Source organism: Dipodomys spectabilis, unplaced genomic scaffold (genome assembly GCF_019054845.1).
Source record: "Dipodomys spectabilis isolate Male_0828 unplaced genomic scaffold, ASM1905484v1 ptg000076l, whole genome shotgun sequence".
NCBI classification, from domain to species: domain Eukaryota; kingdom Metazoa; phylum Chordata; class Mammalia; order Rodentia; family Heteromyidae; genus Dipodomys; species Dipodomys spectabilis.
In genome coordinates this window covers 7,095,631-7,121,074 of record NW_024870753.1, presented here as the reverse complement: position 1 = coordinate 7,121,074, position 25,444 = coordinate 7,095,631, and the positions used below count along the sequence as shown (strand labels likewise).

Sequence of the window (25,444 nt, the reverse complement as noted above, 5' to 3'; positions counted from 1 at the left end):
GAGCTGTCAATAGAACTTTATTCATCAGAAACTGGCCCCTTCTGTTTGGACCCAATGAAATGTGCACAGTCTGCCCTCCCCACTAACAGGGAGAGACAAAGAGAAATGCCATTTTTCTATGCCATGTGGGGAGTGAGGGAATGAGTAGAAATTTGGTTTTTCCTCCTGAGGTTCCCTGTGGAGCTAGGGAGCCCCAGGGCATATGGTCCCAAAGCCAGGTACACACACACACACACACACACACACACACCCCATAAATGAAAATTGATCCCAGCTTTTGGATTGAGTTTGGAGGGAGTCTCATCAGATCGTGACAGGCAGAAGCAGCTCTCAGAGCACCTGAGTCTACCCCCAAACCTAGCAGGACACAGGGATACTGGCTGAACACCAAAGTTCAAGACCATCCCAAGGCCCTTAAGTTATCAAAATACACAAATGACACTGATGTGTTGTGGCTGCAGAAGCTAGGAGCAAAGTGGCAGGTAAAGAATTGTAAATCACCAACAGAAAAAACGAACAGGAAGCGAAGGATAGCCCCAGAAGCTGACATCTGAGTGGGCCCTGGGCAGACTTGAGGAGAGGCCACTGGGGACAGTCTCAGAACCCTTGCATAGTGAAATACTCACCACCCTCAGGATTAAGGGACCCACGGGGCTCAGCAAAGCTATGCTAGCCTGCCCCACCCAGATCACCGTTTTCCAGTGTATCCCATCTCCACAGATGTATGGCTTGATGCTTTACAGGGAAGCCATAGCGACATAGGTGATCAGGCCATAACCTGGAGGTTTCCGTGGGAGGGTCTGCGAGGAGCGTGGAGGGTGGGTAGGCAGAGTGGTTTTCAGAGGTAGACATTGAGGGTCTGCAGGATGCCGCGGCGGCAGAGCGGGCAGTTGCGGTGGTAGACGGGGTGGCGCATCAGGATTTCAGTGCAAGCCTGGCACAGGCAAAGGTGCCGGCAAGGCAGGAGCAGCACAGTCTTGCTCTGGTCCTGGCAGATGACACACTTTTTCCGCTCCTCTTGCTCCTTCAGCAACTTCCATGGGTCTTGTCCAGCCGTGGGTCCCTCCTCATTGAGTCTCTGCCGGCCCCGTGCAGGTGGATTTCTGATGGTGCTGACCTCCTCCTCTTCTGCATCAGCTCTGGGCCCCACTTCAGGAGGTGTGTCCTGATCCTGGGTCCTGGTGGGGAACACTCTCCTAGGGCCACTCAGGGGGGCTCCTGGTGCCCCTCCCCGGTTCGGCCAGCTTGCCAGTTGTAGGCTACGGCTCCAAATACGGTGCCAGGCCTCCACACCAAGTGCTAGGCGAGACAGCCGAAGGACATCCTCTCGGAGCCGGTGGTAGGATGGGCGAGTGTGAAGCTGGCTGAGTGCTCGGGTGGCCAGCCTCAAGATGAGGTCCGGATGCAACACAGTCACAGTCACTGCCAGCACGCAAGCCAGCAACACCAAACCAGTGAGATTGACAAGCACAAAGCTGGCCAGGAGGCGGGCGGCTGAGGCCAGCAGCTCCAGGGCTAGTTGGCAGGGGGTCCAAAGGAGGATGGCCATGGCCACAGCACTGCTGGAAATGTGGGACAGGAAAGCGGCCATCACGTCTGTCATCCTCCACAGAGGCCCTGTCACGGCATCCCACAGGGCCAGCACCAGGGAGAAAAGGTTCTGTGTGCCAATGAGGCAAATATTAACCAGGCTGTTGACCACGTAAGCCACCAGGCTCATGGCAATGCCACAGATGTCACAGGCCTGGCGCAGCAAAGCGTGGCCATTGGAGATGACGTTGAGCACACCCCGGTGCAGGATCTCCCGGCTCCGTAGCGCCCCATGAGAGGCCAGGTGTCCTAGGAGCTTTAGGCTCTCCAGCCCAGAGCAGCAGCTATAAAGCAGGGTACCCAAAGCCTGTAAGCCCCCAAAGATGAACCGGACCAAGACTTCGATCAAGGCCAGCAGTGAAAGCAGGACACCTCGGCCCAAGTGCAGAAGACTCGTCAGTACCGTGTGTGGCAGGTTGTAGATGAAGGCAAGGAGCCAGGCCAGGGAAGCCAGGAGGGAGGACACCAGCAGGAAGTTGAGATCCAACACCAAGGTCAACACGTCCAGCACCAGGCCCACCCCATTCACTACGAGGTACACAGCCTCCATGATCAGGACGAGTCGAGCGTAGTCCGGAAGGAAAGCTGGCTTCTCGGGGAGGGCGTTGTCAATATTGTGGGGAGTCGGGGGTTAACCTGGAAGGGAACCGCAGTCTAAGGAAGGAGTGGGTCGGAGGGAGAGGGGGCCAGGTGCCACTCCAAGGGTCCCTGTTTGGAGGCTGGGCCAGTTCGGAAGAGGCCCAGCATCTCTGAAGAGAAGGCGAACCCGGGCTGCACGGCAGATCTCCGCTTTGGAGGCCCAGGGCGGCGAACCACGGCCGGGCAACCGGTCAGACCTGGAGGAACCGAGGACCGACAGGCTGGGACCAGGCCGGGCCGGGGCCGGGGCCGGGGCCGGGGCCGGGTGGGGGCGGCGCGGGCCGGCCGCGAGTTCGCGGTCCAGCGACGCAGGTGCCCCCGGCCCCGCCCGGCCCCCGTCCTCCTGCTCGCGGCGCTCGACGCCCACCGGAGGAGTGGGAAACAGAGTCAGCTTCAGCAAGGCCCGACCTCGGCCTCAACTCCGCTGGGCGCCGCCATCTTGTGCGCGGAGGGGTGGGCAAGAGGCGACCTAGGCAGGGCGGGACGATGACCGTCAGCCAATCGGCGAGGTCCAGCCGCAGGAACCTCGAGCGCTCATTGGTCCCTTTGAAAGGCGCCCAAATGGACGTACTTTCCAAAGAGAGGAGCGGACACGTACAATAGCCCCTCCCCTTTAAGTGGTGATTGGTCCGTTGACGGCCTCGTGGCCACGCCCTCTAAAGGAGCCGGCGGAGGTTTAAACTGTAGTCTCCGGCCGCGGGTGGCGGCCTGTGGGCCTGGCCCTGGGCCATCGCCGTCTCCGCGTCCTTCAGAAGCGCCTTCGCACCTCTTCTCGTTCATTCTCTCATTCTATCAGTTATCCAGCTCCTACAATGCTTTGCCGGTGAAATCCTCATTGTGTCAGCTTTGTGTGACCGATGACAAAGTACCCGTGGTAACCAGTTTTCTTTCAGTGCCGGCATTGGGCCTTGAATGCGGCCGGGTGCTCTCATTGGCTGCTGGTGCTCCACCACGTGAACCACGGCCCGTGGTAAACTGGTTCCTTTGGCGCCGAGGAGCAGCCAAAGTCCTGCCCGTGGCCTAACTCCCTTCTACTCGGGCCCATCTGTTCCTCCTGCAACACTGGGGTAGAAGTCAGGGCAGTACTGTTACATAAGCCCTTGTGCAAAGCACCCTTCTGAAGGTGTTTTGGCCAAACCGATGACCAACTGCCAAACCAAACCATAAACAGACACTTCCCCCGAGCTGGGGGGTGGTGGGGAGGAGAGGAAGTACTTGGACCAAGAGGTGAGCCCTGTGATTAGTACAAACCAGATCCTTCATTTGCATAACAGACTGTCCAGTGATTGGTGCAAACTCGGTTCTTCATTTACATAATGGCCTGTCTTGTCATTGGTGCCAACCCAACGTGAGCAAACTGTGCTTGGTGTAACACCTGTCCATTCCAGACAGGCTGAGGGGCTGGTCAACCTCAGTTTGTGAGCTCCAAAGCCCTACCTGTCAGGGACCTGGTATCTGATTCCTGAGGCCCAAACCCTATGTCACCACACATAGGTGACAAAGTAGCTGTCAAAGGCCTGAGGCTGATTGTCACTGTTTACTGCCATCTGCTCCTCTCCCTGCAAATATTCACAATAAGGAGGAACTTCTCCACCTACCTATGTAGGTAGAATAGAAAGGTCCCAGCCAGCTGATTTATAATACACTAGGGACACATGAACCTCTGAAGAATATTGAGTTCAAAATTTATGTTTACAACATCAACGGCCCCAGTGGGTCCGTAATCCTAGCCACTCAGAAGGCTGAGATCTCACAATCGAGGTTCAAAGTCAGCCCAGGCAGGAAAGTCCATGAGAATCTCATCTCCAATAAACCACTCAGAAAACGAAGTGGTGCAGTGCTTCAAGTGGTAGAACTCTAGCTGAAGAGCTGAGGGACAGCGTTCTGGCCCAGTTTTAAGCCCCATGACCAAGAAAAAAAAAAGTTGGTTAGCTTTCAAATAGTTCTAACAGGGCTGGGAAGGTGGCTCAGTGGTAGAGCGCATGCCTTGCATGCATGAGGCCCTGGGTTCGATTCCTCAGCACCACATAAGCAAAAAGAAAAAAGCCATAAGTGGCACTGTGGCTCAAGTGGTAGAGTGCTAGCCTTGAGCTGAAGAGCTGAGGGACGGCGCCCAGGCCCAGAGTTCAGGCCCCATGACTGGACCCAAAAAAACAATCAAATAGTTCTAACATTTAGACATAGGACATTTTTAGTCTGATGTACATTGGCCTCACAAATATGAAAGGTGGGTCTGTTCCTTCTATATCTCCTTTAGCTCCCTATTTTTAGTTGATTTTTACATTGTTTATATTTGAAAGTGTGACTACAGATTATAGTGTATAAAATATCTATCATATCTTACACAACAGGTAGCTTTTTTTTTTTTCTGCCAGTCCTGGGGCTTGAATTCAGGGCCTGGGCACTGTCCCTGAGCTGCTTTTGCTCAAGGTTAGCACTACCACTTGAGTCACAGCGCCACTTCTGGCTTTTTCTGTTTATTTGGAACTGAGAAATCGAACCCAGAGCTTCATGCCTGTGAGGCAAGCACTCTACCACTAAGCCAAGTTTCCAGCCAGATTGGTTGTTTTTGTTTTTGTCAGTTATGGGTCTTGAACTCAGGGCCTGGGCACTATCTGAGCTTTTTTGCTCAAGGCTAGTGCTCTACCACTTTGAACCACAGCACCACATCAAGCTTTTTCTATATATAGCATTCTGTGACGATTGAAAAAGATACATCGTGGACTATTCCTGTGTATAGAAATTGTCTTTATTTTCTTAACAGATGCATGGAACTCCCTTCCTTGGTGCTGCAGCAAGCACTGTTTTTAGAGGTTTTGGTGAAGGATTCTGTCCCACATTGAGTAGGATATGGAAAGGAGGAGAGGCTACCAAGATCTCAGTCACATGTGGGAGACAAATGGTTAAAATAAGGCCACACCTTGTGTGCAGCTAGCAGCTTTCCCAGAAATGACTGGTCCTTTCCAACTTCCATCATCCAGAGGAGGGGTGGGACTTAGAAAGGAAATGGATGCTTCCTTTAGAGAGTAGGGCCTTTGGCTCTATCCCTCTGGGGCCAGAACTCTGATGGATTTAAAGTGGATTGTGATCGCTTAACTTACCCTAGCTGCCTCTGATAACTCATTGTAGTTTACAAGTCATCTGAAATCTAGCCACCTCCTTCCCTAACCCCCTCCCTGTGGGATAGAGCTAAAACTCCACCCAGTGTGCTACTGCAGTTTAAATTTCCCACTCTATTTACCTGGTTTCCCACCCTTTAACCTTTTTTTTGTCTGTTGTGGGCCCTGAACTCTGGGCCTGGGCACAGTCTCTCAGCAATTCAGCTCAAGGCTAGCACTCTACCACTAGAGCCACAGTGCCACTTATGGCTTTTTCTGTTTATGTGGTGCTGAGGAATTGAACCCAGGGCCTCATGCATGCAAGTCAAGCACTCTACCACTGAGCCACCTTCCCAGTCCCCCTTTTTCCTTTCAAATGAAGCTAGGCATCTCTCCTCCACAAAGCCTTTGACTACACAGAACTGGGTTATCTTCCTGTCTTTTTTATTTTTAAGTTCTAGCAGGAATTTATCTTATAAGGGCTTAGGTAGAAAGAAAAATAGTTCCCACTTCCCATGCAGAATGGGGTTCTTGAAGACTCTGTGTGGGGCTGGGCGCTGGTGGCTCACGCCTGTAATCCTAGCTACTCAGGAGGCTGAGATCTGAGGATCGCGGTTCAAAGCCAGCCCGGACAGGAGAGACCGTAAGACTCCTATCTCCAATAAACCACCAGAAAACCAGAAGTAGCGCTGTAGCTCAAGTGGTAGAGCGCTCGCCTTGAGCTGAAGAGCTGAGAGACAGCGCCCAGGGCCAGAGTTCAAGCCCCACAGCCTACCAAAAAAAAAGACTCTGTGTGTGTATTTGTTTCTGGTACCCAGCAAGTTGTGATCTAATTTGTTTACCGTCCTTGCCTGAATGCCTTTCCCAAACATAGGGACCTCATCTTCACTCATTCTATCTCTAGCCCCTGTGTAGGCCCTTGCCTGTCACCTCAAACCTTCCCAGTCTCTCACTTTGTCTTGCTGAAGTTCCGTCATCACTCAGAATGATGTGGAATGAGACTCAAGAGTCTACCTCTATAATGCCTTCAGCCTTTTCCAACCGCATCCTCCCAACTTAGTCCATAAAACGAAGGAACAAGTCGGATTAGCCAATCGGGGCACCAGAGGGCGCTCTTGGGTCAAGAAGTAATCAGAAACCATTGTACACCCAAATTCCAGTTTCAACACACAATTTTATCATTGCTTAAGAAGCTGCAGTGGCTTCTCATTGCCTAACCTATAACCTATCTTAAGTTCCAAGTTCTTTCTTCATAGTCTAACTCCACCTCAACTGCAAGCACCCTCTAGCCTAGCCTAGTCACCCTTGACATTGATTACTCTTCACCACGCCTGCTGTCAAGACTTGGTTGGGTAGCCAAATCTCCCAAGACCTCCAAGTAAGCATAATGGAAATAAAAGTAGAGGGTTTGTCTTGCAAGCTCCCTCACTTTCCCCCCACCGGCCCCATCTGGGCAGCTTCCCTCACTATGTGGGCCTGGCTGAAGGTATACATATGGGCTGTAGGTACAAGGCTGTACTGTAGGTACATATGGACATGGCTGTAGGAACATGGTTACATGTAGGAGCATAGCTATGGGAACTTGGCTTCAAGTACTATGTATAACTAAATGTTATATATAGACACGCATGGTTCTTCCCTTGTAGATCTAGGCACACAGCTGTATGTAATTACATTGACACACTCTTCCGAATCCTTGTCATACTTCCTGTTTATGCCATGACTTCCATCTCTTAATTCAGCTATAACAATTACAGCTATGATATAGAAGTTTGGGATTTAAGTCTTCCTTTAAATTATAGGTGTTTGTGTGTGTGTGGGGGGGGGGGGTCATGGGGTTTGAACTCAGAGCCTAGGCATTGTCTCTGAGCTCCTTTTGCTCAAGGCTAGTGCTCTACCAGTTAGAGTCACACTACCGCTTCCAGTTTTCTGGTGGTTAAGTCTCACAGATTTCCTAGGCTGGCTTTGAACCATGACCTTCTGATCTTAGTCCCCTGAATAGCTAGGATTACAGGTGTGAGCTACCAGCTCCCAGCTTTAATCTGGTTTGGGCCCAAATACTGTGTTCTCTCTACACCTTGAGTTCTTTTCATGTACCAACTCTTGAGTCCCGGGTGGCAGCAGCCACAGTCTTGACTTTCCTCTTCTTCAATCATTCCTCTACGCACAGCTCCCCATTCAGCTCCCCCAACAAAAAACTCAGCTACAGAATGCCTCTCCCCTAGGGTTCTTTCTAGTTCCCTCAAAGGGCAAAGTGTAGGTTAGCAGAGTTCTAGGGTAAAAGCCTGGCTCCCTGGGGGTCAACAGACAAGGCTCAGCCACCTGACCTTGAAGCAGGATAGGTAAGAGGGAATGGGCATGGTAAACAGCAGTCAGAAATTCAAAAACTGAGCTTAAAGCAAATACAGGAGACTCATCTTCACCCACCAATTTCCCTTAAGATTAAGGGATCAAAGTTGTTTTAGGAGGAAATGAGGCAGGAGAGACTAGAGAAAAAGAGGCATGTTGGATGGCAGCCAGGAATTTAGAAACAGTATATTTAGAAACATAGAAGAACTATCTTCTTTGTTTTAACCCTTGAACTCCTTAATAAGCTGCAGTATTAAAACAAGGGGAGGGGGGGAAAGGGCAAGAACAGCTTTTTCCATCTGACCTTGCCTGATGTCCCTAAACAACTAGTATGGTCTATAAATTGAGAAAAGACATTAATTAAAAAAAAAAAAAAAAGACATACTAGTTGGGTGGCTCACACCTGTAATCTTGGTTACCCAGGAGGCTGAGATCTGAGGATTATGGTTCAAAGCCAGCCTGGGCAAGAAAGGCTATGAGATATCTACAATTAATCACCAGCAAAGCAGAAGTGGTGCTGTGGCTCCAAGTGGTAGTTCACTAGCTTTGAGCACAAAAGCTCAGGGACAGCACCTAGGCCCTGAGTTCAAATCCTACAACTGACAAAAACAAAAAAACCCACCGTTTATTCTGAAGAAGCAGATACTTGGAAAAATGGCTCCTCCTGACACAAAGTGTTTATCTCAAAGGATAAACATTGTGGCGAGAATGCAGTCTTCTTTTTTTCTTGTCAGTCATGGGGCTTGGACTCAGGGCCTGGGCACTGTCCCTGAGCTCTTTTGCTCAAGTCTAAAGCCCTACCCTTTTGAGCCACAGCTCCACTTCTGGTTTTCTGGTGGTTAACAGGAAGTAAGAGTCTCACAGACTTTCCTGCCTGGGCTGGCTATGAACCATGATCCTCAGATCTCAGTCTCCTGAGCAGGTAGGATTACAGATTTGAGCCACCAACACCAGGCAGGATACATTCTTTTTGGTCAGTTGTGGGGCTTGAACTCAGAACCTGGGCACTGTCCCTGAGCCTCTTTGTGCTCAAGGCTAGCTCTCTAGCAACTGAGTTACAGCACTACTTCCGGTTTTTGAGTGGTTAATTGGAGATGAGTGTCATGGGGACTTTGCTGCCCAGGCCAGCTTCAAATGGTGATCCTCAGATCTCAGTCTCCTGAGTAGCTAGGATTACATCCACCTGCACCTGGCAGGATGCATTCTTTATCTCAAAGATAAACACCAGTTTTCAAATATGACAGGATGCATTCTTTCCTAAAAGGGATGTCTAAACATAACGGTTATATGTTTAAAGTACTAGTCAGAGCCAGGTGCTGGTGGCTCACACCTGTAATCCCAGCTACTCAGAAGGCTGAGATCTGAGGATCATGGTTCCAAGCCAGCCCAAGTAGACAGGTAGAAAAGTCTATGAGACTTTTATCTCCAATAAATTACTCAGAAAAAGTGGGAAGTGGCACTGGGGCTTGAGTGCTAGAGCACTAGCCTTAAGCACAAAGAGGCTCAGGGACAGCTCCCAGGTCCTAAGATCAAGCCCCAGGGCCAGCAACAAAAAAGTACTAGTCAGTCTCAGAGACCCTGAGCCTAAGTTGTAAAAGTGATTAAGAGCAAATATACATACCTATCTTTGCAAAACTTTAAGTCAGGCCTGCCTCTATCACATAAATACACCCCTGATGTCAAGAACTCAGCGTCTCTGCTGGGAAAGTGGCTCAGTGGTAGAGTGCGTGCCTAGCATGCATGAAGACCTGGGTTCGATTCCTCGGTACCACATAAACAGAAAAAGCTGGAAGAGGCTCTGTGGCTCAAGTGGTAGGGTGCTAGCTTTGAGCAAAATCAGGGACAGCACCCAGGCCCTGTGTTCAAGCTCCAGGACTGGCAAAAAAGCAAACAAACAGCAAGAACAACAACAAAAAAAAAACCTGTGTCTCTCCCTTTGAGAATACTCACACTGTGCTAGAGTGAGCATCTGCCTTTCTGCTTGTCTGCGTGCTCACTTAATAGAGCTCTACCAAGCTTCCTTACCAGTATGATTTGTCCAGAAATTCTTATTCTGTGATTGAAGTCAAGGACCCTAAGTGAAGAGTCCCTTCCCCCTCCACAAACCCGCACCTGGGTCGGTGGCGTCCCGATTTACAGACCGACGGTAGTGAAAGGCAGAGAAAGTTCATCTGAATCAAGGTAGCCATATAAGGAAGCCGAGATAAAGGGGTTCAGTGGCCCCAAGTGCATCTCGGGGACTCTCAGGGCCTTGGGAGTTTGGGGACCGCAGCGGAGGAGAGGGTTGGGGCGCGCAGCACAGGCGGGACAGGTGAACGGGGTTGCCAGAGCTCCGACTCCTCATCTTCTCCGGTGTGCGAGGGCTTCTGGAGAAATCACGGAGCGGTCTAGTTCCGTGATTACTCCTGCCCAGGGGGCCACCCACCCTCGTAAGGGATTTGCGGGGGGGGGGGGGGGGGGAGGTGATCTGTCCTGTGGGGCTGGCTTTAACTTCGGGCTAGCTTCTGTCCCTTAGCGTAAAGATAGCTATGGCTCAGTCTGGCTGTTCCAAGGTGACTGCGGAGACTCATGAGGAAAAAAGGATTAAGGAGGCAAAGTTAGAGCCCGGGAAAACAAGGGGGCGGCTGGGCCTCGCACACGCGCCCTTCCCGGAGACCCGGGACGCGGCCCTCGGGGGTTTCCCACCGGCTCCTCCACTCAGCCCAGCGGCGCCTCCCTCAGGGACAACTCCAAGTCCAACCAGCTCTCCCGGGACCTTCCTCCCGGGCTTGGGTGGTGGTATTTTGGGGAGCGGATGTGAAGTGCTCCCCAGGGGCGAGGTGTGAAGTCCCCGCATCCTAACCCGCCCCCAGCATCCTTCACTCCCGGAGTGAAGCCTTGGGGGGGCGGGGCGGGGGGCAGGAAGAGGATGGGGTGCGGAACTGGAGGCCGGAGGGCTGGGGCCACAATCGCAGCTCCCAGGAACCCGGAGCCCCGGGGGCTCCCGCCCCCCCCGCCCTCGGGGGCAGCGCGCGCCAGCTCCCCGGCCCCACGCCGGGGACACACGGCCTCGCCGCCGCGCGGGGAAGGGCTCGAGAGCCGGATCCGGGCTTCCGGAGAGCCGGGGTCCCCGCCCGGGTCCCCTCCCGCCCGCGCCCGCGGCCTGAGCATTTATGGTAATGTTTGGGTTGGTGCGCGCCGCCGGATGCGCCGCCTCCCCCCGGCCTCGCCGGCCGGCCTGGGGGACTCCGGGCGGCGGGGCGCGGCGGGGCAGGTGGACCGGGATCGCCGGGGCCCCCGGGCCCCCGGGCTGCTCCGCGCGCTCGGCGGGGCGCCGGGGAGGTCGTGACCCCCCCCGCCCGCTCCCCCCCTGGTTGGAGGGCGCCGCGCCCCCGGTCACTCCTGATTCACCCACATCCTCTCCCCCCTTCCCGCCCTTCCCGGCGGGGAAGCGGCCCGCGGCTCCCAGGGGAGGCCCCGGAATGCGCGGGGCCTGGGAACAGAACCCGCGGACCCTGGGAACGCCAGGCCGCGGGAATCCGTCTTCGGCCCCCCTCCCCGGGACGGGCCACCGGATGCCTGGGACCCCCTCTCCCCCCAGCTCCCGACCGGAGCCCGTACCAGAGGAGGTCCCCACCCGCCCCTCCCGGGCCTGCGCTCCACATAATCCTCCCCTTTGTGCCACTCGCCCTCCCCCCGCCCCCTCCCCCTCCCCGGCACAATGGGGCCTTTGCCGCGCCTCCAGGGTGGAGATGAACCCAGGGCTTTTCCAAGCTAGAAAGCAGCCCCTCCCACCCCCGCCCGTGGGGTGCCGGGGACCCCCGGGCGGCCGCACCTCCTTCCTCTCCCGCCCCGGTCAGGTGCGGAGGACGTGGGGGAGACGGTGACCTAACTTCGCGAGGCGCGGCTGCTTCCCCCCATTCAGCCTTCCACGCGTCGCCCACCCGGCCCCCGAGTTTCCGGCTTCCTGGCTCCGTGTCCTCCGCGACCTCGCCCTACTCCTACCCGTACTCACTCCTCAATAAAACCTTGGTCCGCTCCCCCTCCGCACGTCCCCGGCCTCCTCTCCCAAGACCCGCCGGTCAGGGGGTTCCCCAGCCTCCACCGATGCCAAGACTGCCACCCCCCATCGCCTGGTCCCAGCTGCAAACACATCTTTATCCGCTTCCTTCCTCGGCCAGCCCGCCCTCTCCAGCAAGGGGGGCTGCTTCCTTGTCTCTATCGCCAGCACTATTCCTTCCCAGGTCTCCTTACAAGGAGTGGAAAGTGCCACCTCCCCAGAGGACTAGACCGGGGCCGCCACGCCATCCTGCCTCAGTTTCTCTGCCTGTGGTCAGACCTAAACCAGAGTGCTACACCGGGAGCATTGTGCAGAGGGGAGAGGAGTTTCTTAACTCTGGGGTGCCTGGGCCTACCCACGAGGGGAGGAAAGCAGGATGGGGATCCCCTCATCTCCCCTCCTGGAGGGAGATGGGGCAGGATTAGCACTCTGCCCCTTGCTCTGGCTTTGGCCTAAATCTGGCCCAGGCCAGATACGATTCCTGCCAGGTGGAAGGCCCATCTCTGCCGACCTCCATCTCCGCGGCCACCTCCTCCTCTCTGTGCTGGTCTCCCGGCCTGCGGGAAAGCCTGGTGCTGCTGCTGCTGCTGCTGCTGCAGCTCTAGGCTGGTGTCTTGGAGGAATTGTTCCGTCCTCCAGCCTTGCCCTCTCTCCTGTCCTTCCGGCTCCATTCCCTCTGAGTCCCCTCCAAGGTCCTGACCCTTCTTTGGTGTGGAACCCCAAAGTGCCCCCGCTCCTCCCTAAGCTGCGTGCCCCCTGACCTCTCCCACCCACTCTCGGCCAGCGCTTCTCCCAGGGACAGAGCCAGCGCTTGTGCGCCGGCCCGGAGGAGGGGCTGCCACCCTGGCCTTTAATCTTATTTCCCTTTCGCTGCAGAGCCTCTTCCAACCCCCACCTGGCTTCTCTTTCCCGACCAAGGGCGGAAGAAGAATCCAGAACTGACTGTCCTTGGTGGTTAGCTGCCTTTGTTTTCGTGCCTCGGGAGAAGAGAATGATTAGTTAATGGTGTTTGGGGGTGGGGGCAGGCGGCTGCGCGGTGCCCGGCTCCTGGCCTGCCAGCGCAGACAACATCCTTCAGCCATTTCCTCGCCTGCCCCGCAGACAAGCAAGCTCACCGTTCCATCCTGCTCTGGGCCTGGGGCCAGAGTCTGTATGATGGCCGTGGACAGCAGTGGGAGAGCCCGGTACCCCGCTCGCTCTCTCCCACCAGGCTCCAAGGCCCTGGCCCGGGCCAGCTTGGCATCGTCTCTGGCTGGACGCTAATGGAGGAGGGGGAGGGGGTCAGCAAGGCTCTGAAAGAGAGGCTGGTGTGGTTTGCCAGTCATCTCTGCGTCATCCCAACACCACCCAGAGGGCGCTAGCAGATCACCTGGCCGGCTCTGCCTCGGTTTGCCTCCCCCACCCCCTGCGGCCCAGCAGAAAGACTGTCCGAAGGGGTGACAGGCCTACACCCCCAAATCCAGGCCCCTATTTGACTCTGGTGAAGGAGCCGCAGGAGACGGCTGGGGTCTTTGTGAGGCGAGAGCTATGCACTTGGCTTTGGAGTCTCCATCCAAGAGGCCAGAAGACTCCAGAAGAAGGTGGGGTCGGGGAGGAGAGTGGCGGTAGAACCGCGCGCCCCTTGCCGTGCCGACTGGGCTCTGGGGCCGCAGGTGATCAGAGCCAGCGGCCAGCCCCAGTCGGTCAGGTAGGGAAAGCTGGGAACGGCCAACAGGTTTCTGCCCGTCCAGGTGGGCCCCGGCATCCTTTACTCTTGCGTCTCCTTTCCTCTCGCCACCCAGTGGGTGGAGGGGTCTGAGGCCAGGCTGAGCGAAGAGGGCCCCGGGCGGGGACAGTGCCCTCCTTGGGTCGTGACTCCGGGCCCTTCCCTCGCTGTTGGGGAGCGTGCGATGGAAGAGGAGCCCAGACGGCACCGTGTCCACCCTTCCGCAGACACCTCTGGGTCTGCGGGACCTGGCGCGCGGTCCGCCCCGGGGGCGGAGGGGCCCGGCCGGGAGAGCCCCCGGGACGCCCCGACGCCGGCCGGCTGGAGCTGCGCGGGGCAGGGCGCTGCGGGGACGCCCGGCCCTGCCCTGCCCTGGGCTGACATCGGGGCCAGCTTCTCGCCGCAGCCTCGGCCGGTCCGCCCGGCTCCGACACACCTGTCACTGCCCGCTCAGCCTCGGCGCGCCGGGGCCCGGGCGCCGACCGACCTCGGCCGCGCTCAGGGGCGCAGCTCCCGGGCCGGCGCTCGGGGCCCGCCCCCTCGGGCTGCGGGGCGGGCGCGGGGGGCTGCGCGGGGCGGGGCGGGGCGGCCCGCGCTCGGGGCCCCCTCCCCGCCCCCCTGACGTCAGCCCCCGGCGGCCGCGAGCTCTTCACTTGGCTCTCGCCCTCCGGCCGGGAAGCATGGGGTCGCTCCGGCTCGTCTGCGCCTGGGTGATCGTTGCCGGCTGTGGCTGGCGCTGCGCCTCGGGTGAGTTCGCCGGGGAACGCGCCTTCCGGACGGGCCCGGGGCGGAGAATGCCCGGGAGCGGAGCTGTGGGACCCAGGCTCCCCGCGCACCCCCGCACAACTCCACTTTGCAGCGGGGATTCGAGCGTCCCGGGGCGCGGGAGCGGCCGGGAGCGGGAAGGGGTGGGGCCGAGCCCGGGGAGCTCTGGGCCGGAGGGGGGGGGGTGTCCCGCAGGTGCTGGTTCTGGGGGCGCCGAGGCTGCAGCCGCGGGGGGGGCGCGCAGCTCGACCGCACCCCCAAACCCGGGCACCCCGCGCTGCCTGTTGCTGGGAAAGGCAGCCTGGCTGGCCGGGTTGGGGGGAGCCGGATCCCCCCACTCCGCCGCGGGCCGGGAGCCGGGCCTGGCGGGGCGTTGGCAGGCAGGCGGGGTCGCCGCGCGCCCGGGGCGGGGCGGGGGGAGCGGGTCACAGGTGGCCGGGCCCCGGGGCGGAGCGGCTTTAGACAGAAGCACGAGTGCTCTGGCACCTCCGATCTCCTTTCTGGAACCGTCTAGCGGCCGGGTCCCTTGCCTCGCACGGGCCCCGGCGGTGCGTTACTTGCGGGCCTGGCCTGGCCCCCTCCGCCGGCCTTGCGCCCGGTGCCAGCCGCGTCCCCGGGGCGCCCGGCTCCCCGGCCTGCCGCCTGGCACGACCGGCCGGGTTTCTGGGGAAAGAGCGAAGCGCGCCCGCAGCCGCCAAGTCCGGCCCCGCCCTTCCCTGCGTTTCTGGCTCCCGGGGCAGTGGGGGATCCGAGGCGCCTGCGGGGGGCGGGCTCGCCACCTGCCCCCCTGGCTCCGCAGCCAGCCCGGGCCCGGACAGATGGCGCTGAGTGACCTCACCGCCTCGCAGCGCGGGCGGCGTGCTGGCACTGCTGACGTCACTGCGCGCCACCCGGCCCTGACCCCGACCCCCAGCATGGGGGGGTCTCCCGATGGGGGGCACACACACACACACACACACACACACACACACACACACACAGCTGGGCGCTTCTGGCTGGAGTCGGCTCACTGAGTCTTCAGGGGAGGGGAGAAGAGTGATATCTTCCCTCGGGTGGGGACACAAAGGGGCCTGTGTGCCCCAGCCTGGCACATGCCTTGCATTCCCACTCTCTGAGCTCACTCGGAGAGGAGGGGTCCAGGAGCCAAGGGGACTTCCTCTTGGACCACAGCCCATTTGCCCCTGTCTTTTGCCAGCCTTGTCTGCTTGCTGCTCAAATGCCCCATCTTGGCTCCAAGGACCAGGGATCCCCTGGGCTGGGACAGGGCTGTCCCCGGGTGTGGGGGGGGCACAGCAGGGTGAGGTGGAGGGTGAGGGAGGACGGCCCTCTCCAGACACTGCGTGGCAGAGGAACAGAACAGCTGCAGTGATCCTGTGAGGGGAGGAGGTCAGGAAGCCCACCAGGGCTGACACAGCTGCTGGGGTGCCCCCTTCGTCCCCCCCCAGGTGTGCCCGGAGAGGCCCAGCAGCCTGCGCCCGAGCTGGTGGAAGTGGAAGTGGGCGGGACGGCCCTCCTGAAGTGTGGCCCACCCCATGCCCTGGGCAACCTCAGCCAGGTGGACTGGTTTTCTGTGAGTGCTTGGGCCTGGGAGGGTAGCAAGGGGTGGAGGGGGGTGGAAAGTCTGCTCCAGGTACCCCAGGACCCTCCTCTCTCTCTCTTTCTCCTCCTCTCCCTTCAGATCCACAAGGAAAAGCAAACAGCCATCTTCCATGTGCGCCAGGGCCAGGGCCAGAGCGCCCACGGGGAGTATGAGCACCGACTCAGCCTCCAGGGGCCAGGGGCGACCCTGGCCCTGCATCAGGTGACCCCCCATGATGACCGGGTCTTCCTGTGTCAGAGCAAGAGCCCTCGGCTCCAGGATCACCGCATCCAGCTCCGTGTCTACAGTGAGTGACCCCCCCCCCTCCATTTCTCTCAGGGCAGTGCAGGCTGGGAGCTGTACCCTGACCACTTCCCTTCCCTTATAGAAGCTCCAGAGGAGCCAACCATTCAGGCCAATGCTGTGGGCATCCCCGTGGACAGTAGGGAGCCTGAGGAGGTGAGCTATGCGAGGGAGGCAGGGTGGCAAGCGGGGGCTGAGGAGCTTGGGGGGTGACAGGCAAGGAAATGCACACTCTGCCCTCCTTAGGTTGCTACCTGCGTGGGGAGGAACGGGTACCCCATTCCTCAAGTCGTCTGGTACAAGAACGGTCGGCCCCTGAGGGAGGAGAAGAACCGTGAGTAGTATTTGCTGTGGACCACACATACCAGCTCTCATTTCCTTGAGTTTGCAGTAAAGAAGAAAAAAAAAGTGGGCTGGGAATGTGGCTTAATGGTAGAGTGCTTGCCTAGCATGCACAAAGCCCCAGGTTTGATTCCCCAGTACCTCATAAACAGAAAAAGCCAGAAGTGGCGCTGTGGCTCAAGTGGTAGAGTGCCAGCCTTGGGCAAAAGCAGCTCAGAGACAGAGCCCAGGCCCAGAGTTCAAGCCCCAGGACTAGTTTAAAAAAAAAAAAAAAAAGTTACACAAGTGACGCTTGAAACGTTTCCATAACAATTTTTTTTTTTTTTTGGGTCCGGTCATGGGGCCTGATGTCTGGGCCTGGGCGCTGTCCCTCAGCTCTTCAGCTCAAGGCTAGCACTCTACTACTTGAGCCACAGTGCCACTTCCAGCTTTTTTCTTTTTGCTTATGTGGTGCTGAGGAATTGAACCCAGGGCCTCAGGCATGCAAGGCAAGCGCTCTACCACTGAGCCACCTTCCCAGCCCCTTCCATAACAATTTGAATGATACAGAAAAGCTAGGAGTTCCTTCTTCCTGGCCCAGACCCTCCCAGAATAATCTCTGTTGTCAGTACTCTTTCAGGCTTATTTCCATGCATTTACTCATGCATGCAAGAGCTGTGGAGTTAGGTTTTACTCTCTCAGCAGTGGTTCTTAAACAGGGGTGAGTTTGTACCCCCACTCTCTCTAGAGATATTTGGCAGTGTCTGGAGGTGATACAGATTGCCACAAGAACAGGGACATCTGTGAGTAGAGGTCAAAGATGCTGCTAAATACCCCCAGTACGCAGGATGGCCCTGCCACACTGAGTTAATTCTGGCCAGAAACATCAATAATGCTGAGGCTGAGAAACAACCTGATCTAAGTGGTGTGGTGTGTGTGTGTGTGTGTGTGTGTGTGTGTGTATGTGTGTTATGTGGGTGTGGTGTGTGTTTGTGTGTGTGTGTGTGTAGGCCGGAGCGCGAGCGTGCAGTCTTTCCGGATCAATCTATTTAGGTACACCTGCTTATTTTGCTTACTGCTGAGTTTTCTGCTAGTGGTTCAGATCTCAAGTGCTTCTCATTTTTCTAGTCACTTTAGGTTCTTTGCAGGGGGTGCTAGGAATGGAATGCAGAGCCAGGGACATGTTAATCACGTTCTGCCATTGAGCTACACCTCTGCCCACCCCTCATATATAATATATATTTTTTTTCATCACTGAAGCGTTATGGGGTACACATCATTGTACATTTTTTTTCTTTGTGCCAGTACTGAGACTTGAAATCAGGACCAGGACGCTGTCCCTTAGCTTTTTTGCTCAAGGCTGGTTCTCTTGTCACTTGAGTCACAACTCCACTTCTAGCTTTTTGGTGGTTCATTGAAGATAAGAATCTCATGGACTTTCCTGCCCCAGCTGGCTTCACACCATAATCCTAAAATCTCAGCCTCCTGAGTCACTGGGATTACAGGAATGAGCCGCCAGTGCCTGGCTCATTTTTTCCAGGATAGGCAGTGATCAGTAAAAGTGCTGAAGGATTGCCAGTTTGCATGTGACCCTGACCCTCTCTGCAGGGCAAGGCTCTTTCGGTGTCTCGGTGTCTGTCACCCCTTATGGGAGACCATGGGATGGGGCTGAGGCTGAGCCTTGTTCCCCTGCTCCCTGCCCAGGTGTGCAAATTCAGTCATCGCAGATTGTGGAGTCGAACGGCTTATACACCTTGCAGAGTGTTCTGAAGGCTCAGCTGGTTAAGGAGGACAAAGACGCCCAGTTTTACTGTGAGCTCAGCTACCGGCTGCCTAGTGGGAACCACATGAAAGAATCGAAGGAAGTCACCGTCCCTGTTTTCTGTGAGTGCTCAAGTGCTGCTCCGCTCTGGGGGGTGGGGGTGGGGGGCTGCTGGCCCCCTGCTGTTGAGCTGAGAGCCTCCCTCTCTGCCCACACAGACCCTGCTGAAAGAGTGTGGATGGAAGTTGAGCCCGTGGGGGTGCTGAAGGAAGGGGACCGCGTGGAGATCAGGTGTTTGGCAGATGGCAACCCCCAGCCCCACTTCAACATCAACAAGCAGGTATGGAAGTCTCGGTGCTGGGTGCGGACGGGTGCAGGCCAGAGATGCAGCTGGATGGCTGAGGGGAGCTCTACTCACCCCCTCATGCTTTCCTAGAACCCCAGCACCAGGGAGATGGAGGAAGAGAAAACCTTGGACGATGGCATCCTGATCTTGGACCCCGCCCAGAAGCAGCACAGCGGGCTGTACGAATGTCAGGGCCTGGACTTGGACACCATGATACCACTGATGAGTGACCCCCAGGAGCTGCTGGTGAACTGTGAGGGGCTGGGGGCCCAGGACAGGAGGCCTGGCTGGGGCAAGGGGGCCCGGGCCCCACCCTGCCCAGGCCCTCATGACTGCTGTGCCCCCAGATGTGTCGGACATTCAGGTGAGTCCCGAAGCTCCTGAGGGCGTGGAAGGCAGCAGCCTCGAGCTGACCTGTGAGGCAGAGAGCAACAGGGAGCTGGAGTTCCAGTGGCTGAGAGAAAAGGTATCCAGGTGGGTCTGGAGCTGGGGTGACCGTGGCTTGCTCCTCAGTTTCTGACCCGCCTCTCACCCTAGACTGGCCAGGTGTTGGAAAAGGGATCTGTGCTCCGGTTTCCCAACCTGAGACGGGAGGCCGCAGGAGGCTACCTCTGCATGGCGTCTGTCCCCAGTGTTCCTGGCCTGAACCGCACACAGCTGGTCAATGTGGCCGTTTTTGGTAAGGCTGTCTGGGCAGAGACCAGATCACCCCCCGCAGTTGCATGGCTTTGGGGACCAAAAATCCACCTGCTATTGTGGGAACGGCAGAGGGGTGGAAGCAGCTAGCTCAGTGGGCAGCTCACTCTTCCTGACCGCTCAAGGGCCCCCATGGATGGCACAAAAGCAGAGGAAGGTGTGGGTGAAAGAGAATGCCACGGTCAGCCTGTCTTGTGAGGCCTCAGGACATCCTCAGCCTACCATCTTCTGGAATGTGAATGGCACGGTAAGCAGGCCCAGCCCCCCTTCCCCCTCCTCCGGTCAGTCAATCAACCTTGCCCAGGCCCTGTGGCCATAACCGGAGATCCTCCCCACCCCCTGAGCTGCCTCCTTCCTCCTAGGCAAGTCAACAAGAACAGGATCCGCAGACAGTACTGAGCACCCTGAATGTCCTTGTGACCCCAGAGCTGCTGGCAACAGGCGCAGAATGCACAGCCTCCAACTCCCTGGGAATAAACACCACCCTCCTCGTCCTGGAGCTGGGTGAGGGCTGTCTCCCTGCAGCGGATGGCAGGGGCATTCCCAGGCCGGGACATTAACATGTGCTTCTAACAACCCATCCCTCTGCTCCCAGTCAGTTTAACCACCCTCACACCTGACTCCAACACAACCACTGGCCTCAGCACCACCATGGTCAGTCCTCATGCCAGAGCCAACAGCACCTCCACAGGTAAGCCGGGCCTGGCAAGAGAACTGTGCCAGGGCACCCTCTCTGCCCTGTGCCCGACGGGGGGTCGTGTGGAGGAAGGTGAGTAGCGGCTCCTCTGTCAGCTCTGGGCTTGGTGGGGTGGTGGCAGAGGCGGCGAGGTGGCAGCCTGAAGCACAGCATGACCGGGACCGCCTCTGTGTGACAGAGAAAAAGCTGCCAGAGCCCGAGAGCAAGGGCGTGGTCATCGTGGCCGTGATCGTGTGCATCCTGGTCCTGGCCGTGCTGGGCGCTGTCCTCTACTTCTTCTACAAGAAGGGCAAGCTGCCCTGCGGGCGGTCAGGCAAACAAGAGATGTAAGCCTGGTTCTCAGCCCTCATCCTCTCCCCGCCCTCCTGTGCTTCTTGCTGCCTTCTTGGGACCTGCCCTTGCCCTCCCAGTGTCTGCTCGCCCTGCAGGAGCAGGAACGGGACCCTGGGGTGGGGCAGTCCCTGCTCCGCAACCCGCTGCCCAGCTTCCATCAAGCACGCCTTCTCATTTCCTTACCTGACATCCTCCCCAAAGTCGGCCCAGGGTACCAACGAGCCCATGCCCCCATCCAGCGTCCCTCCCGACGCCCCCACCCCGCCCCTGAGTTGCCAACCTCTCACCTCCCTCCTCCCAGCACGCTGCCCCCGTCTCGTAAGAGCGAATTTGTAGTTGAAGTTAAGTCAGATAAGCTCCCAGAAGAGATGGGCCTTCTACAGGGCAGCAGCGGAGACAAGAGGGCTCCAGGCGACCAGGTAGGAGCTGCTTCCTGTGGCCACTGCCTGACACGTCTTCAGGGACTGGGGGTGACAAGGGCTAACGGGGCTCATCCTCTGAACACTAACTCTTTCTTGTCTTTCCTCCTTGGTTGGAGATGGGGAGCAGGCCCATCTTCAGTCCTTAATACTACTGACACATGCAGGGCAAGGCAGTGTCACAGGGACCCCAGAGGTCGGCTAAGTAGAGTCCCCATCTTACCACTGTACCTTTTCCTAGCCAGGGCCTGTGGCTCCAGCCACCAAGTGTACAGTGTGACTTCCGTTTCTTCACGCAGATACAAAGGTGGGGGGGGGGGGTCTGCCCTCCCTTGCCCTGCCCCCAACCCTGCTTCTTTCCTCCAGACTCCTACACTCAGGTTCATCAGCTTCCGCCTTTCTTCCCTCCTCAGTGCTCACTGCGAATTCTGCTCGTCCTCCATGCATGTTCTCCTCTTAATTCTCCTCTCTACCCGTTTTCAGGGAGAGAAATACATCGATCTGAGGCATTAGCCCCCGAGGTCACTCAGCTTCATCCCCACCTGGAAGGTTTCCAGCTCCCTGCTCACTCTTCTCCCCAGCCGACACCCGCAAAAGGGAACACTGAGAGCACCCTGCTCCAGCTCACCTGCAGCTGCTCCGGAGGAGCGGGCTGGGGCCAACACCGTCTGGGGAAGGACCGCACTCCGCCCTGCAGGCTCTCAGGGTCCAGTCCACCTGCATCGAGTGCTGACCATCCCGGCAAGGGCCTCGGTCCCCAGGACTGGAGAGGAGGCTCTGCGTTTCCTCCTTACACACGCTATGGCTGTCAACCTGTGTTCTGTCTGACAGCAGCGGGCTAGGGTGGCTCCTCTGAGCTGGTGTTCCGAGCAGCACTGCTCACCCCTGGCTCGAGTACCCTGCAGAGTTGCTCTTACTTCTCCATCAGCCCCCTTTTTTGTCTTTGGACAGAAGCCAGGAGCTGGCATCATTGCTTCCAAGGTGCATCCCTGCCCTGTGGTGAAATTGGGCACAGCTTTCGAGGGATCCATCCAGCCCCTTGGGGTCATGAGGCAACAGACGGGACAAAGATGGCTCCCAGGTGACTTCCTCATGTATCGAAACCAGTCACATGGTCACCAAATTTCTATAAAGCGAATGGGCTCAGACCCTTCAAGAGCCCAAATGGGAGAATGATACCTGGATGAAAAACAGGCCTGGCTTAGAGCTTTGGAGGTGTTACATGTACGTGTGTGTGAATGTGTATGTGTGTGTGTTTTTGCTAGGTTGTAAATTTGCAAAGCGCTTCCTTTTTTATAAATATATATGTGTATATATATATGTATATGGAAAATAAAGCTTAATTACCCCAGAAGCCTGCCATTGCTCTCCATTTGTCACCTTGGGGGCCTCTGGAACTTAACTACTTTCAAGGGAACTGCTGATGGGGTATGCCTTTGAAGTGGGGGGAGTTCCCACTTTTTTTTTTTTGGTCAGTAGTGGAGCCTGAACTCTAGGCCTGGGCGCTGTCCCTCAGCTCTTCAGCTCAAGGCTCTACCTCTTGAGCCGCAGAGCCATTCCTGGCTTCTTCCTCTTAGGTGGTGCTGAGGAATCGAACCCAGGATCTCATGCATGCAAGGCAAGCATTCTACCTACCACTGAGCCACCTTCCCAGCCTGGGGGTTTCCCACTTTTGAGCAAATGGTTTCAGCTCGGGAGCAGACAGGGCAGTTCCTTTAAGTCTCAGTGCACTTAGGATAAGTGCCCCCTCTTGGTGGGGTGGGGCAGGCTGCTGGCCAGGGCCTATGGCCCCCTTCCCAGGAATCTGTTAGCTGGCACTGCAGCACCCACCAAGACCTTCCACTCTACAACTGCCCTACGCATCTCGCTCAGTTCCATATGCGCCACAACTCAAGTCTGCTACAACAAAAGAAACTTTATTTAAAAATACTTTTTTTTTACAGACACAGGTGCTTTGAAAAAGCTCTTTAGTTAACTTGTGTATGGAAATGAAAAAAATTAATAAATAACATTAGTATAACAGACCTCTAAACATTAATACATTGGCAAAACAAAATGGACTTAAGATGAAAATGAATCTTAAAGCTCTGCTATTCTCTGTAAGAATATTTACCTTCTGTTTTTCTTATTCTTTACAGGTGAGAATGATTAAATACTGCTAATATAAATTTTTTTATATTAATGACACATTTTTAAAATAGTCCATGAGTATCTCATCTAAGTGTCTGTTTTATTTTCTTCTTAACACTGATGTACAAATTGGGACTCTTCTTCCTGGAGAAAACATCAAGTTCTCTCTAGCCCCACCCAGGCCAAGAATTTCAAAATCTTGAATAAGGAGGACCTTAAAAAAAAAGTGTTTCTACCTCTTAATTCTTTATTAGTTAAAGGCAGGAAGAACCAAGGGGCGGGGAAGAAAAAAGTAAAATGTCGCTGTATAGAAAACACTTTCTGTCAGGCTTCTGGTATGGGTCCCTTGCTGCCCCTCCCCCCCGCCCCGCCCCCCGCCCTGGGGAAAACCAGACCCTGTAGAGGGTACCCATTGCTTAATGCTTTAAGTCTGAAACCATCGAATGGAAGGAAAGCCAAGTCTGAGGAGAGGCAGGAGGTTGAGGCTGGCTCAAGATCTAGCAAAAAGAAAAAGACAACAAAACGTACTATCCTCTCCCGCTTGGGAGAGTACACCCTACATTTCGGCACAAGGCTGGGGTACCTGGAGGGGTCCATACCTAAAGGTTGTAGAATATTCTCCTGGAAGAGACAAAGCTTCCAGCCTGCTAACTAAGCTAATTGGAACCAGTCAAATGACCCCAGGGTACAATGCTGTTCTTTGCCAATAAAGCCTAATGGCCAGGAAAGGGCACCACAGACATACCGTCCCTGTGTGCCACCTCTCCAACCACAGAGGGACTCCTTGCTGTCCCCGTGACACTAGGGCTAAGGAGACTCAAGGTAGAGGAGCTCAGACTCTGGTATTTCCATATTAAGTCCTAAAATGCAGCCTGGGATACAGTGCTGCCTTAGAAAGGCACAAAACATTTGGTTTCTTTTTTTTTTTTCAGTGTGCTAAAAATTGTTTTGTTTTGAATAAAGGAAAAAGATATATAAGGTTAAAAATCTCAAGTCACCACAGCCAGAAAGCAGATGTAGGAGGCACCTCCCAGCCACCATGTCACCCACATTTCAGCAGAAGTCATACCAAGACCTCATGAGCAGTGAGAAGGGGAGGTCAGGAGGCAGCTGGCCCGCTGGACAGCAGGAGGGGCTGTGGGTGAGGTGCGGGGCAGACTCCTTGGTAGACTGGCCGTCTCTTTACTTTCAAGACAGCCACTGCACCGCCACCCTCAGCACCACAGGGCCAGAGGGAGAGGGAGAAGGGAAACACACCGGCACTCGCACCCCCGCCCACCCACCTCGGCCTGTGCGGGAGGCTGTGTAAGGCCAAGGAGCTGTGTGTGTAGCACACTGAACAACTCTATTCTCTGGCCTCTCATTGGTTCAGGGAAGAAGGAAAACATTCCAGGCAATGTAGAAGCCCGTCTCAAGTGCAGTGGTAGGAGTGAATCAGTAATACAGGAACCGGTAGTGAGAACTCCGCTGATTTGTTCTACTGCCAGATCGGTAGGGAATCTGAGGTTGGCTTTCCACATTGGCTCTGGACAAATACAGGGAGTGGTCAGCTACATGTTTCTCAAGCATTATACCAGGAAAGAGGCTGCAATATCTCCAAACAGCTGTTAGTCAGGGCTGGCCTTCCATCTGGCGCTGAAGGTGCGGAGCTTGCTCTTCCTGTCCCTATTTCCCCTTGTCTCACTGTTTGTGCTACTTTCTGGAACCAAGAAATATTAGTACTTCCCTTTGGAACCAACCCAGATTCCCTGGGACACTGTGAAGGCACATGGCACTACTGTCCCTCTGCTCCTTGAACTCAGGAGCTTACACTAGACTACCGAAGTCTGATGACCTGCCCTTCTATGTGCCTCAATGTGTATCTTTGGATTATTGTAAGTTACTTCTGTGTATACCAAATGACTCTAGTAGTTTAAAAAAGGTATAAGCAAGGCGGTATAAAATGCCCACAACTCAGGACAGGCTCTAGGATGTGATAAATAAGATCCAAAGATCCAGGCAAGCAGTAGTTTAAAAAAAAAAAAAAAGCCAAGCCAAAATAAAACAAAGTCAGAAAAACAAACACTTCCATGATATAGGGCCAAGAAAGGGCAGCAGGTGAACAAGGGAGATCTAAATATTCTTTCTAAAGTGCTCACTGCAAGAGCTCCAGTCACACGGGAATGGTGAATGTCCCGACTATTATTACCTCTCTTCTCACTGGCTCTAGCGAGGCTAATTTCTGTGGTGCTGAAAAGCATCACCGCAGAGCTCCCTCCTACACAGAAAGATGAGAGGGGAGAAGGGAATGCAGGACACAGATCAGGCTCACAGATGAACATGGATTTTAGCAAGAAAACCTGAAGAGAGACAAGAAGCTTAAGGAGTGGCCACAGTGAAAACCATGATCCCTAAAAAACTGGAAAAGGCCAAAGACCTGAGTTGAATAACGAGTAAAAAATGTCAGGAACAGAGTAGGCCACAGATGAAAGAAATGAACTGTTAAGCCTAAGGATTTTCCTGATGAGTCAAACATATTCCCAAGGCTACCTTTCCCCTCTCAAAAAGGCAAGACAGTAATGGCTTTGCTACTAGTATTATTGATGTCCTTCCAGGGTAGCTACCAAGTCCACAGCTGCTTCTCTGGAGAACCCACAACTTGCAGCTGAATGATTTTTCTGATGCTGCCTATAT

The 25,444-nt window shown here is 55.7% G+C and overlaps 2 protein-coding genes across 3 annotated transcripts; one reads left to right on the top strand and one right to left on the bottom strand.

The window, feature by feature from the left end:
- Rnf26 (ring finger protein 26) lies at positions 1–2,657 on the bottom strand. The gene has a single exon (XM_042682950.1). It carries the CDS (start codon positions 2,138–2,140, stop codon positions 839–841), a length of 1,302 nt encoding a protein of 433 aa, XP_042538884.1. The 5' UTR covers positions 2,141–2,657; the 3' UTR covers positions 1–838.
- Positions 2,658–14,067: 11,410 nt separating this feature from the next.
- Positions 14,068–21,999, top strand: Mcam (melanoma cell adhesion molecule). 2 transcript variants are annotated; one of them, XM_042682937.1, is made up of 16 exons: positions 14,068–14,167; positions 15,631–15,755; positions 15,864–16,071; positions 16,153–16,223; positions 16,314–16,401; positions 18,093–18,272; positions 18,369–18,490; positions 18,587–18,749; positions 18,844–18,962; positions 19,034–19,175; positions 19,318–19,439; positions 19,555–19,696; positions 19,788–19,883; positions 20,068–20,215; positions 20,524–20,641; positions 21,125–21,999. In XM_042682937.1, the coding sequence occupies exons 1-16, from the start codon at positions 14,101–14,103 to the stop codon at positions 21,152–21,154; spliced, it is 1,941 nt and encodes a 646-aa protein (XP_042538871.1). In that variant the 5' UTR covers positions 14,068–14,100; the 3' UTR covers positions 21,155–21,999. The 2 variants fall into 2 exon arrangements, with proteins under 2 accessions (XP_042538871.1, XP_042538870.1); XM_042682936.1 differs by lacking the exon at positions 20,524–20,641 and having other exon boundaries at positions 14,088–14,167.
- Positions 22,000–25,444: the final 3,445 nt, after the last annotated feature.

Excerpts from the sequence above, each read along its gene's own strand:
- Rnf26 (XM_042682950.1), bottom strand. The coding sequence starts at position 2,140 with ATGGAGGCTGTGTACCTCGTAGTGAATGGGGTGGGCCTGGTGCTGGAC.
- Mcam (XM_042682937.1), top strand. The coding sequence starts at position 14,101 with ATGGGGTCGCTCCGGCTCGTCTGCGCCTGGGTGATCGTTGCCGGCTGT. Across the intron at positions 19,176-19,317 it reads GGTCAATGTGGCCGTTTTTG|GGCCCCCATGGATGGCACAA; the intron begins GTAAGGCTGTCT and ends TGACCGCTCAAG. Across the intron at positions 20,216-20,523 it reads CGGTCAGGCAAACAAGAGAT|CACGCTGCCCCCGTCTCGTA; the intron begins GTAAGCCTGGTT and ends CCCTCCTCCCAG.